At 41.2% G+C, this 19,515-nt stretch overlaps 1 protein-coding gene across 5 annotated transcripts; it reads right to left on the bottom strand.

Annotated features, from left to right (window-relative positions):
- Positions 1–1,615: 1,615 nt before the first annotated feature.
- Positions 1,616–16,451, bottom strand: side-IV (sidestep IV). Of its 5 annotated transcripts, none has more exons than XM_070217254.1 (17): positions 16,394–16,451; positions 14,577–14,762; positions 10,237–10,746; positions 9,311–9,630; positions 8,726–8,929; positions 8,516–8,667; positions 8,126–8,270; positions 7,905–8,035; positions 7,246–7,405; positions 6,147–6,316; positions 5,952–6,075; positions 5,716–5,876; positions 4,377–4,518; positions 4,177–4,300; positions 3,748–4,109; positions 3,147–3,358; positions 1,616–2,833 (listed from the first exon to the last, which is right to left on the bottom strand). In XM_070217254.1, the coding sequence occupies exons 3-17, from the start codon at positions 10,602–10,604 to the stop codon at positions 2,594–2,596; spliced, it is 3,015 nt and encodes a 1,004-aa protein (XP_070073355.1). In that variant the 5' UTR covers positions 10,605–10,746; positions 14,577–14,762; positions 16,394–16,451; the 3' UTR covers positions 1,616–2,593. The 5 variants fall into 5 exon arrangements, with proteins under 5 accessions (XP_070073355.1, XP_017001341.2, XP_070073358.1 ...); XM_017145852.3 differs by having other exon boundaries at positions 16,227–16,447; XM_070217257.1 differs by lacking the exon at positions 16,394–16,451 and having other exon boundaries at positions 1,616–1,978; positions 14,577–14,713.
- Between the last annotated feature and the right edge of the window lie 3,064 nt (positions 16,452–19,515).

Here is a 19,515-nt window from a genome sequence, read left to right on the forward strand (position 1 = left end):
TAGTTAATGTCAATCAGGAAATGCAACAGATTTCCAGCGACGGCAAATGGCTGTTGCTGCTGCCTCTAAACTGGACTCACTTAACTAAGTGTTATTGTACTCTGATTAATCTATGTATATTCTAATTTAGCTGATGAATGCATTCAGCCAGCTATTTATTGTACTCTGTTTGTGCATCTTGCGCTGACAAATTGCTGAATGCGAATCTGAATCCCAATCCGAATACGAGTACGACTGCGAGCTCTTCTGCTACTTTTTGACAAGTACTTGACGCTTCTGCCCCGGCAGCAACAGCAATCATAATCGGGCGATGCGATGCGGCAACAATAAGACTGTGTAGCAGCATCGCATTGTATGTAGTTTTATTCGTTTAAATTCAATTGACTTTGAATGCTCCAGCAATGAAGGCAGCAAAATACAGACAAACAGAAAGGCAGACATACAAACACACAGCGATGTTTGTCGTTGTCGTCTGTCATGGAGCAATTTTGAACGCTGCCGGCGAGTACGGGCAACGGACAACGGACAACGGACAGCGGACAACGGACAGCGGGCATCGGGCAACGGAAAACGAATGAGGGTCAATTAAGCCAATTTAAATTTAATAAACTTATGTATTATGTGCAAGAGGTTACTAGCCGTACACGACTTGCAATGATACACATCTACATGGTGATTGAGAGGGCAGGCAAGGGGCGGGCAGGGGAAATTGAACGAAATATTTATATTTTTCGGGGGAGGAAAACATTTCAAAGAGACAGCTGCCACAGAAGGTTAAGTATCTCGTACAGATATGTATTAATAACTCAAAAACTAAACGATGAAGTGCATAGTTCAGAATACATTAACCTTATACACATTGTAGAACGGATGGAGGCATCGGCATCTTCAAGCTGTCAATTGTGACAGAGAACCACAGAAAGTACTACTTCCACACTAATTGATTTATTATTGCAGAACACGGAGCAGTGGGGATCGGAGATCAAGGGTAAATATGGGATATATTAGATTATATTTAAGAGTGCCTACTTACCGAGCTCACTTTCCTAAGTACTAGTGCCGCAGGAGTTAGGTTCGTGTCCGCAATACCTCCTGCTGCCCAAGTGCTTATTAAAGCGGCGAGTTGTCCATCAGTATCAGTGAAAAAGAGAGAAGTGATTTCAATTCGATTCCATTTAGTTATAATTTAATTGTATTTAATATTTCTCCTAATAGTTACAAAAACTAGGCTTGACAAATTATACTAATCTTTGCGCTTGCTGTTCGTATCGCACGAGTATCGCCTGCCCCCCGCGTTTACATTTTGAGATTAAGTGGCAGCAATTCTCTAAAAGATACATACATTTTTTATTCAGATATATATACTATCCTCAAGCTGTAAAGGTGTCCGCTCCAGGGAAGAAACGCCGCTGCCGCTTGACTTAATTCGGAATTCAAAATTCAGAATTCAGAGTTCTGAAATCAGAACTGGGAATTTCGAATGGCTCTGGAAGGGACACACTTCCTCCGGATCGCTCCGAAGATTTTGTACATATGTTGCGGCGTAGCAATTGTTCTATAAATGCTTAATTTACTCCTAGATGGGGGCAACACAACGTACATCGAAGCGAACGGCATTTCGTCCTCACAATAAATTATGAACTATATACAGTTTGTCGGTTCGGAGCGGTTAGACAATTTCAAATTACAGGGAGAATCTCGGAAGGGAGAACGGGAATACAGTACTAAGAGTACCAAGGACTCCTGCTTTCGCCTGCTGTATAATCATGTATGTACACTTCGCTTAGACCGCTAATTAGGACTACTTAGGCTCTAGTTAAATACACGTATGTGGTAGTAGCTACACTTAAACACTCGGGACTCGAGTTAATCGAAACGAAAATCAATAGGTAATACTTTCATAGAGGATATGGACATGATATTCTCACAAATGCGACTCCCGCAGTACTCTGCCGGGAACTCTGGAAGAGTGCAGGTCCTGTTCAGATTAAATGGATATATATACGTTTATTGGTATACTAAATATGGCGTAAATTAGTTGCAATCGGCCTGCTCAGTTTGCATGTTTTGCTTTTACTTTTGGCGCACAACAATGACCTCGGGTTAGCTTAGCGAGCGTTAGGATGTCGGCGATATGTTAAGTTGACAGCGTTTGTTTATCGGAACCCTCGCGGGAATCTTGGGAAATAGGAATTATTGGATATAGGATGTAGGATACGGGATACAGGATATCGGATATAGTGTGTGGGTGAAACGTTAAACGATATGTTCTTTAGAAGTAGTTTCGTTCGCTCCTCTCTCGTCGAGAATACATTTATATGTATATTCCTTATCGGGCTTAATTACAACAACAGATGACAACGATTATTTACAAAACGAGTGTATTGCAGTTACACTTTTGGCATTGCATTAAGTACACAAGATGCTTACGAGCTAGGAGAAGTCTTTCCTCAAACCATGCGAATAAATACGTCTAGCTGCTAGGATATTATTCGATACGATGCGGTACGATACTCATGTATTAATACATTTGCCACTCTATATCATTTGGTTTTTTGTACACTCAGAAGTAAGTATTGGGTGTGAGAGCATTTTATATACAACTTTCCTGTATGCGATTCGAGGTGGTGACGATCTCCGGACCGGTGCGAAATCGGTACTCGCTAAGCGATGACGTCACCGACGGATTGTTTGGACTCAGCAAGCTGACCTCCATGGGCTGGGGCGTCAGGTGGTACGAGGACGAGGGCGTCGAGGTGCTCACATTGTAGTTCAGCGAACCCAACGGTGGACTGCAGGTGGTGATGCCCTTTTTGTTCAGTGTGGCATAGCTCTGGATAGTTTGTCATTTTTTTTTTTGTTTTTGGGAGGAAGAAGAAAGCGGGTATGGAAAGCCCCGAGATGAACACCATGAAGTATAGGGCATGATATATGTAACCAACACCAAAAGCTTTAAGCCTAAGCTGGCAAAATATTTCGATGTGTAAATAATTTAAAGTTATCGATAAAATTGAAAGTTTATCATAAATTTAATTTGAAATAATAAAAAATCGGTGGGTAATTCTGTCTCTGATGGATAAACTATCGATTATTTCGATAACCCTATCGATACATTGCCAGCTCTATTTCTAGGTCTCAAAACTCACGATCTGCTTGCTGGGCCGGAAGGTGTAGTGGAGCACCTCGTTCCCGGAGCTGCTCATCAGTCCAATGCTGGACAGCCCCTCCGCTGCCCCCATTCCCACGTCGCCGCCGCCCTTCGTGAGCTCCGTTTCCCGGAGATAATCGCGCTGCATCAGGCGATTCGAGGGGCTGGCGAAGCCGGGCGGGGAAACCAGGCTTTTCAGCGGACGTTTCTCTGCAAATACATTAATTAGTGAAACTAAATGAGTAAGGCAAGGTGAGCGGTAAAGAAGTTGCTAGTACCCTATTAAAATATATTCGGCATATTTTTTGATAGGGTATCCTACGAAGTTAAATAACGGCTTAAAAAACGTTTATCCACTTGCAAGCCAATTTTGAAAAATTTTAAAACTGAAAATATAAATATTTCAAAAAAAAGTATATCCACATTTATGATTATTGCTATTATAAACTCGAGTTTCGAAACATTTTTTGTTTTCTTGGCTTACAATTTAATTATTTATGTTTAAAAATATTGTAATAACTCTTTTTACATTGTATACTATCTCTTCAAGTTTTTAGCCACCTCCAAGGGAGTTCCTATCCAATTCATTCGACACTTACCATACTGATTTGGTATAACATCGGGATCGGTGTCGTCTATATCGGCCTGATCGGCCATGGGACTGTGCCGAGTGCGGGCGTTCGAGCGAAGTGTGTCGCCGGGCATGGCCACCAGGCCGATGGGCGAGCTGCCCTTCATCCCGCCGTCGAGGCCCACGCCCCCACCGCCCACCCCCACATCACCGAGGGCGGCGCAATCGACCGCGTTGCGACCATCGCAATTGAGGGGCAGGAGGCTGTGGTGCGGCTGGTGGTTGCCGGATCCGTCCGTCTGGACGCCCGGATGCAGCGGGTCCAGCTGGCAGTCCGCCGGAATCGTGAGCTGCGTGTGCTTTGCCACCTTCAGATTGCTGTCGCTGCGCCTGCAATTTAAATGGGGCCATTAGGGCAAAGCCGCAGCCATTAGCCATTAGCCGTGGGTGTCCGTACCGATTGGAGAACCTCCGGTAGATGGCCGCCAGCATGATGCAGAAGATGGCGAACAGCAGGCCGCAGAAAAGGGTCAGGCCCGCCAGAAATGGGGAGAGGGGCATCGAGAGGCCGGTCGAGGCGCCTGCGAGTGAGGTGGCCGCAATTAAATTATTGCCACATAATTCCCAATTACTGGGCTTCGCAGCTCCAGCACTCACCTGTGAACTTGGCCACGCCCTTGAAGTTGATGTCGTCGATTATGGTGGGCTCCGAACGACCTTTGGCATTAACGGCGAATATCACCATGCGATAGGTGGCCGCCTGGTCCAAGTTGTCTATCACAAAGGTCACTGGCGTGTGCTAAATTATTTAGAGGAGAAAACATAAGAAAACAATAAAATTGTGAATTTCTTTCTAAAAAAATTTAATGTAAAAATTTAATGTAAACGCTTTTAACAAAATTCTTAGAATTGGGTACCCAATTAAAACCCATTTTCCTGCAGCGGTTCTAAGAAAATAAATTAAGGAGATTTCCGGGAAAATTAATATTATCTGCCCTAAAAAATGTTAAGATTTCAATTAAAACAAGAGAGAACGCTATAGTCGGGTGCCCAGACTATCAGATACCCGTTACTCAGCTAAAGGGAAGCGAAGGAGATGGAGATACTTTGATCCGCTGTAACTTTTTAACGAATGGTCCGATTAAAAAAATTTCTTCTACATTTCGATAGGTATTGAGAAACACAATAAAACTGCATTTTTACTTTTCCAAAATATTGAAATTTTTAAAAGCGTATATAAGCGATTGTGGGCGTTAAAGGGGGCGTGGCACCCTTTTGAAACAAACTTGCGCTGCGTAGGAACTCCTAGAATCTGCATGCAAAATGTCAGTCTTCTAGCTTTTAAAGTTTCCAAGATCTCAGCGTTCATACAGACAGACAGACGGACAGACAGACGGACAGACGGACAGACGGACAGACGGACATGGCTAGATCGACTCGGCTAGTGATCCTGATCAAGAATATATATACTTTATAGGGTCGAAAACGCTTCCTTCTACCTGTTACATACTTTTGCACGAATCTAATATACCCTTTTACTCTACGAGTAACGGGTATAACAACAAGAAACCTTTCTAATATATATTACAAAATGTATAGTTTAATATTATTCTTAAGAAAAATATTATAATTGTACTTTAAAGTTTAACAAGTTTCGCAAGCACTATATCTTTCTAAAAGTACGTCATAAACTTTTTCTAATTGCATGCTTTTGGGAACACAGGCTTTCAGTCCCAGAGTATTGTTTGTTAAAAAAAAATATTCAACGAATCTAAAGTTACAATTAATAATATTTCGTTGAACCTAAAAATGTAAATAAAGCGCCCTAAAGTATGCAATATCTCCTTGCGCTTATCTCCCGTTTCCCCGAACACTCCAAGGCAATTAATTATTTTAAACCCCCATTGATTAGCGGAAGATCCCGATAAAGTGGTCTAATGGGTTCGCTTGGTAATTAAGATTCCCGTGCTTATTAACCCAACCCCGAGTGGCTTACCGAAACCGTGATGTTCCTGGCCAGACGCAGCGTGTTCAGCTCGACCAGCTCCAGCATGAATCCCTGCGGAAGACCTCCGTCGAATCCCTCCAGGCAGTCGACTTGCAGCGAGTCCACCGACTGATTGGTCACCGAGCAGTTTTGCAGGGGAAACGGCCGACCTGCGGATAGAGTTACGTTCGTTACGTTCGCCCCGATTAACTGGGATAATGCAGATGATGATGATGGGTGCTTACCGGCTGCCACAATTTGAAACACGCAGGGACTCTTCTGCGTGCCAATGGAGTTCTTCGCCCAGCAGGAAATCGTTCCGTAGTCGAGGTCCGTGCTGGGTGTGTAGTTTAATCGCGACATGCCGGTCTTAAAGGGATATACATATAGATACACCGTTAGTTAGCACTTCTAAAGTGGCTGTCCACAGACAATCCTACCTCGCTGGAGTGCAGACGGGCTGGCAATTCCGTTTGCTCGCCGGACGAGTTGAAGGTCCAGTGGAAGGAGTCCGCCGGCGGCGAGGAGTCCACCTCACATTTCAGGGGCAGGGTCTCGTGCTTGAGAGCGCCCAACAGCTCCTCGTGGTCGGTGGCACAAATCGGGGCATCTATCGAAGTCAAGTGAGTAATTAGAACGCTTATTGAAATATTTAACGCCCTATCAAGCCGGTCGAACGAGGCGATTGACGATATGCAGGCGCTCGCTTTAACAATGCACTCGAAACAATGGGGTCAATAACGAAAGCGCAAAGAAAAAAGATATAAAAATCTTATTCTTAAATTTAATATTATTTAAATATTTACAGAATTTTGAATGGCATTTTCTAAATATTTCTAAGCCCCAAAATAAATAACTTCGTTATTAAAAACTGAAGTAAAAAATATGAGCTATTAACAGATTTCCTGTATGAATTTAAATTAAAATTAATAAATATCTCAGAAATTTAATTAAATATTTTATTCTCCTGACTGATTGTTTTATCATTATTAAATCTAAATTTCCTGCAGTGATAGACCTTAAACGCCCTGAATTAATACCGAATTTCGAATTTGGCTGCCGCATTTTGGGCATGACGAAGACTAAGCCAGGGAGGCGGAATCCGACCCCGTCTTTTGGTCATTTGGAATATCATTCGGTGCCAGAGTCAGGGAATTCCGAGAAGGAGGCAGGGCAAGTGCCAAGGCAATGCATTCATTGCGCCATAATCTTGGTCATTAACGTGAGTCGAGGGCCTGCGGGTTGGGGGGAGGTTGGTGGGTCGGTTGGGTATGTATATGGACTATATATGTTTGTACAGGGAACTTGGGCCGACACACCTACTCGGCCTTTGTTCTTGGCTCTCGGCCAGAATATAACACTGAGCCCCGTACTCTAAATACATTAAGAGCCATTCAAACTCCAGGATTAAATTGGAAATTACAGAGACGTTAGTTCAAAGCCAAACTTGGCTGACTTCGCTGGTGGCGGGGGGTCGGCTGGGCATTTTGGGCGGCGACTGAGACGGTTGGCTATGGGATTTGGCTGCGATTTACTTACAGCGTATGCGCAATGTGACCGGATTACTGGGGCCCTTGCCCTCCGAGTTGACAGCCAGGCAGGTGTAGTCGCCGGCCGAGGCACGTGAGACGCTCTGCAGCACCAGCGACTGATCCGACAGGATGACGCCCGCGGAGATGTTGTGCTGCAGCTCCTTGCCCTGCAGAGGGAGAAAAAAGAAGCAGAAAAAGTATATAAATTAGTTACCATACGAAAAAAAACTGGCCAACGGTGCGTATGAATTTAAGCTGGTATACAGGGCGTATGATGGATATCAGAAGCTAACTTTTAGCAAGTCAATAAAATCTTGGCTTTAATAAAGTGTTAAATGTTTAAATTATAATTATGATTTTTATAAGCCTAATAAACGTTTCTTAATATTCTAAGAAACAATCTTATATTTTTAAAATTTTTGTAACATTACCCTAGAATTTATCAATTATTTTATAAGGAAGGTGTTTCTATACACATAGTAGATATTTAGTTTTTTCCTTTTAATCCAAATACAAATTATTACATTTTATTAATAATACTTAAACTTTCGCTTATAATATTGCAAATATTTAGTACCAAGATTTAAGTAAAAAGGTCTCTTAAAGGTTCACATTTTTTCCCAGTGACTCGAGTGTTTGGCACCCATTATTCAGGGACATGCTTACGTTATGGAACCAGGACATCTTGTAGGGCTTCGGGTTCGCCAGCACAATGCACTCGAAGTACGCATCATCGCCCTCCTTGATGTCGTCGGGATTCAGCGAGGAGCCAATCTTGAGCGTGGTGGTCGGCTGGTCTGTGGACACATGGGAGAAACGATTTTTTTGCAATTAGGCTTCACCCTCTCTCTCTCTATCTTAAAGTGTTGCCGCAGCTTTCAGCTTACAATGGACAATGAGTCGCCATTTGTCCTCGATGGCGCTGCCGTCGATGAATTGATTTTCTGCCCGACATGTTAAATATTTGCCATCGTCCTCGCGTCCGGGCGTAAACGTCAGTATACTTAGAGATTGATTATCGGGTTCATTAAACTAAAAAAGAAACGCAAACAGAGTCCATTAGGAAATGAATAATGAAACGGAAACGCGGGACCGAAAGTAACCGAAAGGAAAGTTAGGGAAAGCCCAGCCCAAGGCCAAGGCGAAAACCGGGCGAAAATGGAAAGGAAATTTGTGGCAATTATAAGCGACGCACACAGTACACAATATTAATTTGTGTTTAATTAATGAGTTTGGGACTTGGAGTTGGCGCATTCATTACGCGTTCTTTGGCTTACGTTCTTGGTGAGCTTCTTCAGCTGCTTGCTGCCCTTCCACCAGGTAATGAGTGCCGGTGGCTTCGATCCAGAGCTCTTGCACTCCACGTCGTATGTGCGATCTGCGGACACGAACCGATCCTTGGTGAGTATGTGCACAGCAATGGGTTTCACTAGAACGAGAATCATTAGTTGGCAGCTTCTTAGGGATCCCTGAGCACTTTCACTTACGATTCACGTCCAGGATGACGACCTTGTTGTTGGGCGGCGTCAGATTTGTATTGCTGGCCACGCACATTAGCCGCGAATTCAGGTGCTGCCTACCCACATTTGGGTACGACAGGTGGTTAATGGTCTTGCCATCGGGCCGCAGCTCAAAGGACTCGTCAATCGCCGTGTTGTCCAAGTACCAGGTGACATTGGGTCGCGGCCGTCCTGGAATTCGGGGGTTAAATTAATAATAAATGCAGGTTAATGATTTATTCAACCTTAAAATGTTGGATTTATGAAATTTAAATATTGAGACATATCAGAACTTGTCTTTAAGTGTGCTAAATAACTTATTTATATACAATTAATTTTCCAACGCTTTTTGCACCTCTTTATAAAAGCAAACGATTTTTTTTATATAAAACCAAGACTTATAAAAATAAATATAAATGGTATTTAGTCTGATAAACAATTAATTTAAAATTTGTATGTGAGGTATAAAAGTCATCACATATTTCGGCAAAAATAAAAAAGTTTAAAGTACAATTGTAATAAAAATTAAATTAAATTTTGTTATACTTTTTAAGTACATTCAAAATCTCTTACCTCCTGATACTTCGCAGGACAGGACAATGTCATTGCCCTCGTTAAAGGACTCCACATTTCCAGCCTTCTCGTGCCTGTTTTGGCCATAGATGATGGGTCTGTCAGGCGGAACGATGACGGTCAGGTTGATCTTCAGATTCCGGGTGGGCGAGTTTCGGAAGTCGACGCGACACCGGTAGACGCCCTCGTCCTCGATCCGGATATTATCGATCTTCAACTGGGCGGGATGGGTGGTGCTGCTGAAGTGGGCGCGGGTGCCGAAGGCCGAGGGCGAGGACCACAAACGCGCCTGCCCAAACTGCCGGCCTCGCACATCGAAGCTGTAATCAAAGGGATTTCGAGGTTAGTAAATGTGTTTAATTTATTTAGTAAACTTAAAAAATAAAAATATTGCATAAAAAAAAAAATAATAAAAACCAAAATGTCTTTCTTAGGTCACAAATATTTTTCTTATAATACACACATAAAATCAACTGTAATAATGGTCAAACAGGCCCCAACCAGCAAAATTGTCAATTCTACTAAGTAAATAGTCATTTCACAACAACAAAATGCACACAATTAGCAAAGACACAAACCCAAAGCAAAAACAAAATACACGTAACTATTTTAATAGTTGTTGGTCAATTTTACCAAGCAAATTTTTTTGTGTGTAGGTAAATAATATGTGACTTTTATGGATATTTAGGCAATTAAGCGATTACTGATTATATTATTGTAGCTCAATTTAAATCAATTCAAAAAATGGTTTACATAATATTTAATTATACCCCCGGGCCTGTTCATTGTTTATTGTTGATAAACAATATTGTGATTAATTGCATGATTTAAAATGTTAGTAATGTGCACAAAAAATATCTATTAAATTAATAACTTTTTTCAACTCTTAGTTTTTAAAATAAAATTTTAATCAATGTTTTACTTACTTATAGATGGGCTCGCCGTCGCCCTCGCGGAACCAAAGGACCATGTAGACCGCATCGTCGCGCTCCTGCGGCGATATGTCGCATGGCAGCATCGCCTGCCGCCCAAGGACTCCTTGCACGGTGGTGAGCGGAACCGGTCGGTCCAGATTCTGCATGAGTTCATCCTGTTCTATGTATGTGCCGAACACCTGGCTGATCCCAGACAGCATGAGCAGGGGAAGGAGCAGCTGCCTCCAGGCATTCGAGCTGGGATGGAAGGAATGAGGTGGCTGAGTGGCCTTTTTCCGGCAGTCCTGCTCCCGATCGTCCAGGTCGTCCTCCCCTTCAATCAGTCGGCAAACTACTTGGTACGTTTCCTCGTGATGCATGATTTTCGGTTTCTCTTTTACTCAAACTTATCGCTGGCTAAGACTTTTCCTTTGACCTTTCTCATTGCCATTGATAGATTATCGCATTTTCATCCATGATGCGGAATTTGTGGGCGAACGGAGGTGTTTGGCTGTCCTTTGGCTGCACAAGGCAATAATTCAAGTCATTAGTAAGTGCTAAGATTTATAGAATTTAAGTGCTGATTTATTCTATCACTAGCTTGAAATAAGACAATAATTGAACATTTTTTATGAAAATTCAACGCATAGCCCTCGCTTTAAAGAAGTTATTTAAATATTAGTCTAATTTAGTTGATAAAAATAATAAAAACAAAATATTCATCGTAAACGTAAAGTATTTTGAGAATGCACAATTACTTCTTTCTTAAGTAACATTCCCTTTACAGATTTATTTTTGTCTGACATCAAATATTTGGCTATGGAAATTATTTCGTAAATTCCTGCCTGTCACTAATGAAACTAATAAACTGCACAAAAGTATATCAGCTTGAATTTATACATTTGGGTAAAATACGAATAAATTTAAATGTATGAAATGAAGAGAATATTTAATATATTCCGTACTCGGCTAGTTGAAAATAAATGTATATGCTCCAATTTTCTGGACTCTGACTGGCCAATGGGCCTTTAAAACGGACCAATTTAAACGAACTCTTAAATTTATGTGGCCGTTGTGAATAATTGGAACGCATTATAGTTGCGGACCAGATAGCATTAAGGCTTATACCTTCAACTCCATTTACCTTCAATGGCAGAGAGATATTTGGAATATTCCTGGAAGGAAAAGCAATTAAGATATGAATCGTAGCATTAATAAGCCCCAATTCAAGCGCTCAATTTGCAATGAAAGTGTTTTACGATGCATTCAAAGCATAGAACTACACGATCGAAATGATTTTAAAACTTTATTTGGTCAGCTTCAAGGGCGTAAATTTAAATTTAAATAATTTTTCTTATGTTAAACGTGGCCATTGTCTGCCGCAGCTCAATTAATAACCGCTGTCAATTCCATTCATCTCGCCAATAAATCAAAACGTATTTAAGCGAACAATGCGTTCTGGGCTCAACACGTCCCACTCATTTTGGCGCATTTATAAGGTCTCTTAGAAAGTCGGTTAAGTGTAACTAACAGTTTTACTGAGGTAATCAGGATGCCCGCAGTATTCATAGCTCATCTAACGAATGAGGTTCTTAACTCACAGCCAGGTGTTGGAATTCATGACGCACTTGCGGTCGACTCACTCAATTTGCGGCGCTGTGTGTCAACGTAATATCTTTAAAAATGTGAAGTCATTTGTTTGGCACATGGCTGACATTGCCAAAAACCGAAAATCAAAACTGACAGGGCGAGAAAAGTGAAGTGAGCTGTGCTGTGGATTGTGGCCAAGAAAGTATGGTCAGTTGGAGTCGTAAAATGTGATGATGGTGATGATAGCCGGAATGCCAGGCATATGGCCAAGATGCCCCCATCTACGGACAGAGATCCCCCTTTTGCGATAACAAAGGGTAAAGAGTTATGGGTCTTTCGCTAACGAATATCTGAGATTCCAGCCAAGTGGCATAGCTCATGCTCATATGTCCACTCAAAGTTATGGGCCTAATGCCCCTTTATGGCCGTTTAATGTTATAACTTAATTAATTATTACGATATTCCATTTCCCCCGGGTCGAAAAAAAAGAGCTGCTCATAAATATGTGCCTGCCGTCCGCAATTTGCCTATGAATGTGATGGACAAACACTTGGCGCAGACTCGAGATACCCTGAACAGAGGTCTTACGACTTCTTTAAAAAACACCTAAAAGTATAATAAGTATAATAAGAACCATGGCAAATAATAAAATATTCAAAATAAAATTCAAATACAATCATATCAATCAACCCATGCCCATTTAATTACATATGTATCTTTTAAATCACCCAACTACCTTTATTTTGATGGATTTCCAAGGGTATTCGTGGAGCCCTTTTGTGGCCCTTTTAGTTCTGCCTTTGTTGGCCACATTTGGTCAATTCCAATCGAAATACTTTGAATGCTGATGCTGAGCTGACAAACTGACCCCACCAAATCAAACCGGTTATTTTGAACGAACTTGAATTCTTCGCTATTTAAAATTCATTAGCTTTTATCTGTTTTTATTGCCACATAGAATAAACAATGGATGCGTTGATTTATTAATTATTTATTTCGTTTTTACTTAACAAATAATGAAGTAATATTTTCAACGCACAAAAAGCGTTTGTAAGGCAAACAAAGAGCTTTTCCATTTGTTTGTTTGATCGAAGGTGTCGCTTTGAATGTGGAAAATGCTGGCAAACAAATCTCAGCAGCCCAGAGCATAAACAGGATTTTGAGATTTACACCTGTAATTTCAATTTCCCGTCCGCTGCTGGCTGCCACTTAAAGTCACTAAGCGATTTCTAATGGAAGCAATTAAACCGCCAGCCCCCGCCAAATATATTACCCTTTCTCCTCGGCCAGCGGAGAAACACGACCCATCCGCAGAAGTCGTAAACTTGATTTCCTACACTCAGAAAATGAATCGCCCTGAATTTTAGAAAATCGCCTATGGATTTGCTTCACTGGCGATTTTTTTCTTTAAAATAAAAAAATTTTCTACTGGTAAAGAAAATTTTCTTCCAATTAATCAAAATTCATTAAATTCAAGAAATATTCCAGAAATATAGAAAAAAATCGCCAGTAAAGCAAATCCATAGGCGATTTTCTAAAATTTTTTTTTGAGTGTATGCACTCAAATCGGTGGCCCCATGGGCGCTTTGTTCGCACATGGAGGTGCGAATTTTTCAGCCTGAAAGCAGATCAAAGATATTTGCATACTCCGAACGAACTATAACTAGGGATGTCGTACGACTATCTGGGGAATGGGGATGGGGAATATGAGGGGCTATGCTTCCTCAACGGACTCATCGTCGGCATTAATAAGTATAAATAACTCTTTGATGGGCAGCCGGTTGCGAGCTGGCCGGCGACTTAAGTTTGTTTAGTTTGCTGGCCATTTGTACAAAACACCTTTGGCTTCTACACGAAATATGACAAGAAATCAACCGAAACCGGTTTCGGCATTCGGTGTAATGTGATTTTTGTGAGAAATAGCCAGAAAAAAGCCCCCAACACTCACAAAAATATAGTGAAAAATATTTTTAAAACTAATTAAATAAAATATGAAAAAAAAGGTTTTATTTTGAAGGTTAAATAATGATAATAAACAATATTTATTAATTTAATTTTAATACAAAGATGATATCGTGAGGAAAACAATTGTGATTTAATGAGGATGAGTAAGCTCAATTTGAAAACCCATCATAAAATGTATTCTTTTTAACAATATTTGACAACTTAATAGGAGTGTTTTTTAGAAAGACAAAAAACTGGTTGCTTTTTATTATGAAGCCATATAGAAAGGAACCAGTTTTATATTAATGATTTTCTATGTCGATTCTTAAGACACACTGACCTTTATTAATTTCAGTAAATATTATGTTTAGCATTTATTAAATCCCTATTTTTTTCAGTGCTTAGAAAAACTGAGGAAAAGACAGCGGTGTATGAAACGCCATGCTTGAAATGCTAAAAGATGTTTGTGGGCCCTGTTGGCTGGCCGATGTTGTCTCTGTTGCCGGTTGCTGTGGTGTTGCTAATTAAGATTACAGACATCGATACTTTTCGGAAAGCAGTGGCACGTACACATATAGCATATAGGTACGTATACATATAACCGATTTGTGAGTGAAAATGAAAAGCTGGCCAGCAGCTAAAAGGCTGGCAGAAGGCAGAAGGCAGAAGGCAGTTGATAGCTCACCAAAGTGCTACATCAACGCCAAGTGACAGCGATGAGGCTGGCTCCTGGCTTATTAATTATGTAGCTTAATTTGCGATTATGCAGATATGCATGAGCATAAATTTTCAGGGAAATAAGCAGCCAGATAACTCACCTGCTAATGTATGTGCATATATGCCGAGCCGATTTCATTCAATATTCCATGTTGTTTTTATTGCCCTGCTTTAGTTTGCTTCGCTTTGTTTGATTTCGATTTTGGTTTGGTAGTTTGTTTTTGTATTTTTTGGCCAGTTTATTCTGGCTAGTTTCTTCTAATGAGCCAGAGACACGCCGTCTGTATCTGCGATGAGACCGAAAGATAGATGGTTAAGAAACTCGAAGCTCTTAACGAACTCGAAACTCGCACAAAACCGACTCCGACTGCACTCCTAATTGGCCAAGATTTACGTTCGCACCTCCTTGCAGCAATTTACTTTTGATTTCGTTAAGCTCACACTACTATCCACACCACCATATATATATATGCACTATGGCCAAGTGTAATCAAGTGCCGCCGAGGATCTCTCGAATCTGCTCTCGTTTTGACAACTATTACCATAACAAATCAGCGCGCCTGCCACTGACAGGGCCAATTGAACTGAACCGCACGGGGAGCGAGGACAAAAAAATATTTACACGGCACCCGACTATCGCAGGGAGGCTAAGGGTTAAGGGGCATTCGATTCGGGATGGGTAGGGGATCAGGGAGTGGGAGTGGGATTGGGAATGGCAATGGGTTCGAGCACGAGTCACCAAACAACAACGACGACGAGCCCGTGCCGTGGCTATATCCTGGCAGCCTTGTCGTCCTGTAGTATTCTGCTGGTTTCTTTCTTTCTTTCTGCTACTTTTTTCTTTTTTTTTTTATGCCACAGTCGTAAATTCCAATTATCGACGAACTCGAGGCACGGCACCGCAAACCGAGCAGCCAGCCCTTCCGTCGAGTGGAGAGCCGCTGAAGTGGTGGCAACTGGAGCCAAAGCCAAAGCCCAGCGCTCCAGTGGAGTGGAGCGATTTTCAAAGTCAGCCGCGGCAACGTTTGTTGCTATTTTAGTCTGCCGGGATTTTCATAAGATTTTTTTAAATATTTTTTTTGTTTTTTGTTGCGGCTAATCCTTGAGTTTTCAGGCGGACAAGTCGGGCTGTTACGGTTTGGGGGTTTTATCAAACAAAATTTAAATTCTTCTTAAACAATTCTTTATGTTTCAGGGCAATTCTTTCCGTTTTTAAAGAAATTAAATAATAGAAATAATTTATATAAATTTTCTATTGATAAAATGTAATTCATTGAGTTATTAGCTAACAGTTTTTAAAGAGATTTTTCTAAAGTTAAATACATTTTTATTGGGCAATTTGTTGAGTAAGTCATTAGGTTCTTTAAATATTCCACTTAGCTAATTTAAATAGTTTTTTAACACCGGTTTTATGGGTAAGTCAGCGATTTGCATTGAACATATTTTCAGTGATTGTGTTTCTGGTAAATTACAAGGCCTATTCGAATTTCGAGTGCTGGAAACCGGCAAGGTTAAACCGTCTGCGTTGCATTACCACTTGGCCATTTGCTGGGATTATCGTTAACTCCTTGCGGCAATGGCCACACACTTTTGCGATTGGTTATATTTCATTAGAGATAATTTGCATTTATCACTTTCGACGGTTTTCGGGCTTTCGGTTCTCGGTTTTTGGGGTTTATGATGGTTTTATTAAGCACTTGGCCACTAAATCCTGTATCCTGAGCACAATGCCAAACACCTCTTCTACTCACACCGATGCGGATACACTGGTAGTGGTGCGAACTTCGCCGAGAACACTTGTGTGGGTGCGAGTGCGCGTTGGTGTGCGTTGCGTTGCGAGTGTGTGAGTTAGTTAGTGTGTGTGTGAGTGCGAGGGAGCTCTTTAAATGGAAACCCTGAAGCGAACGGATTGGGCTACATTTCCACTTGGACCGCTCGCGTTTTCCGACAGCAACATGTGTACCGTTATAGCTTCGCGTATCTACTGGATACCCATCGTCGGCGTTCCACTCGTCGATGCGTTTTCCTCGCGACGTCTGCTTTGATTTGAGTTCGAATTTCGAAATTCGGCAAAAGAGCCGAAGAGAAGTTAGAGCCGAAAGAGAGCCGAGACCCATCGAAACTTGGCATACGATATTCGGTTGGCTTAACAGCCGCGTATATCGTATTTACCATCGGGTCTTTAAAGTCCACTACCAAAAACATAGATTGACAAATTTCCCCTATTCCCGCTCGCCTTCCTTACCCCCCTGACTTTGTGCTTATTTATGCGTAAAGATTGCCCCTCAATCCGGAGATATCCGCTACGATGGGCGATAAAAGTTGTCGCTGTAAAAGTAATTAGAGCTAGACACGATTACACCATGTTCCATATCGGCAGCAGATACTCCCTACTTAACAGATGAATAATTGTTTTGGCAAACATTCGAGCAGCTCGCCGGGGATTAGCGAAAATTGAGATTGGGAAAGCAGTAAAAGTTAAGACTGAGTCCTGATTATAGACTATAGGGTTTCGTATTTAATATACTCTTTAATTTTAAGGAAAATATTAAAGTAACCTAAAATGTATATTTAATTGTAATACCAAAAGCATCGTATTTAATTTGTTAGGTACGAAAATATTGATTACTTTGTATATTTGATGTACATTTCCTTCTTTTAGTTATCATTTACATTTATTTTTAATTTAATTTATTTTTTTTAACTTTTTATAGCAAACTGTAAAGTAGCATGCTAGAAGATATTTATTTTTCGATTTATCTAATTAGTGTGTTTAACCCAAATACCTATGGAGAGAGGAAGCCAAAGTGTATTCCCAACAGTTTAACACTATAAATTCCAAATAAAATAAAACAATTTCCCAGACTTGACTTTATTGCTGCTTTTCGAAATAATACAAGTAGTAAAAGGATTATTTTGGTTTAAAACTGAATTGTTTGCTTACATTCGCAACGAGTTAAGATCTATCACACCTTCATGTGCAGCATATTAAAGCCAAACCAAATATTTTTACGCCCTGGGAAAATGGGGTCTGTCGGAAATGGTCTTTGCGATGAATAATAATCCCCCAGACGGCCAATTGGAAATTAATTAAATCGAACAATATTTGCTCGCCTGAATTATTCACTTATCAATCAATGTGTTTATTCTTTGACGAAACAAGTCCATAAGTCGCTGCGGCTTTTCAAGTGGATTTCCATAAACTTCCCGTACATGCATGAGGGATCTATATGCGGACATACAATATATATGGTATATTTGCGGCAAAACATTGCGCCTTAATTCAGATTCGGGCCGAGCAGATGTTATTCATCATGCGAGTGCGCCATTGTTGTTCTTTATCAAGTGATTGATGCGCAATATCCACACAATTTGATGCGGAAAGGAAGTAGTAAGAAGCGCCCGAGCAATTTGCGCCCGGCCAAAACCAAAAAGCCAGGGAAAATTCCCCGCCGAGTGCAGTCACCTGGGAATGGAGATGGAAAATGGGGAACGGAGAAATGGGGGATCGAACTCCGTTGGGTGCCCTGTGCCCCGTTGCCCCCCGAATCTCACACCCGATTTCAGGGAATCTGCGTCGGGTCGGTGCCGTGCTGGGCATTAAATCGTTAAAGTAACATATACAAATTAATGCAAACAAATACACGAGTGCTGCATGAAATGCATTCGACTGCCAGCCATTTCTCTCCAATGACCTGGGCGTTCCTTCGCTCGTACGTTCGGTGGTGCTCCAGATCTTGTCAATAGTTACGACTTTCCGATGTGCCACGGAATGCTAAACAGATCAAAAGCCTGGCACGTGAATGCGCCGCGCCGCTTCGCATCCCCATCTCCACATAAAAATACTCAAAAAGTCCCGAAACTCTCTAAACTCCCGAAAAACCTGGACTGACAGCCACGAGGTGTGAGAATTCTCAAGTGAGATGGCAGTGCACTCAGCCCCAGAACGCAGCACACCCACCGCCCACCGCCGCCCACTCGCAGACTCCCTCTTCTAATACACTGGGGGAAAAAAGGGTCTCCAAAATTAGATTGACAAGGATTAATTCCCAAAACGAAACACTGGAAAATTATTTGTTAGTTTTCACCTTTATAAGACAAGTTTTAACATAATTTAAAAATATTTTCATTAATTTAAATAATGTTTTCAATTGAAACGTAACATTTTCAAAGAGCTAAATTTGGTGTATTTGAATTGAATAAATTTCTTTAAAATAGATCAGAATTTTAAAGCAATATCTATAAAAAATTAATAATACATGGGTTTTTTTCACATCACTTACTCCTTTCATATTATTTTCTTCACCAGAAAACATTTTCAAATAAAATATATTTTTCCCAGTGCACAAATACCAATCTGCAGCCGTAGCCGCAGTCACATTTTCCACTTCCCACCGACTTGGCTTTTATTTTGGACTTAGCACCAGGGATTTGTGGCTATTTTTGGCACCGACTGGAAAACTGGGAATCTGGGAGCTGGCCCATAAAATAGGTGTGGTCATATCATCAATAAATATTCTTTGACGGCCGGGCTGTTCAATAAAAAGAAGAGCAACGAGCAAATTAAGAAGAAATACAGGGAATGTTTAGAATTGAACGGAGTTATGCGGGATGCAATGTAAAAATAGCGAGCACGTAAACAAACCGCGCACCGCAGCGAAGAGATACATCTGTGTGTGCGGCTAATGGATCGCGTGCTAGAATAAATACATAGATGGGAAAGGAACAACTGCAAGCGATACTCCGGGGGCGATTCCAAGGAAACTCGAGTCCATTGTGTATTGCTGTGAGCTGTGTGCATTTCCAATTCCATTCCATTCGCATTTGCATTTGCCGGGCATTCGTCATGGGTCTCATCAGCATCTGAGAGATACTTCGGGGATATCTATCTATCTATGCAAAACTGGGGAGAACGGAGAACCGGGGGCAACTTCAGCTTAAGCGTTTAAAATCCCATTTCCACATGCCTTACATGTGTTTTCCTCTCGGCTCCACATTTATTATACCAATCCGCTGGAGGAGTGTCTGCGACTTTGTGTT

This window comes from Drosophila takahashii, chromosome 3R (assembly GCF_030179915.1).
Source record: "Drosophila takahashii strain IR98-3 E-12201 chromosome 3R, DtakHiC1v2, whole genome shotgun sequence".
Classification (NCBI taxonomy): domain Eukaryota; kingdom Metazoa; phylum Arthropoda; class Insecta; order Diptera; family Drosophilidae; genus Drosophila; species Drosophila takahashii.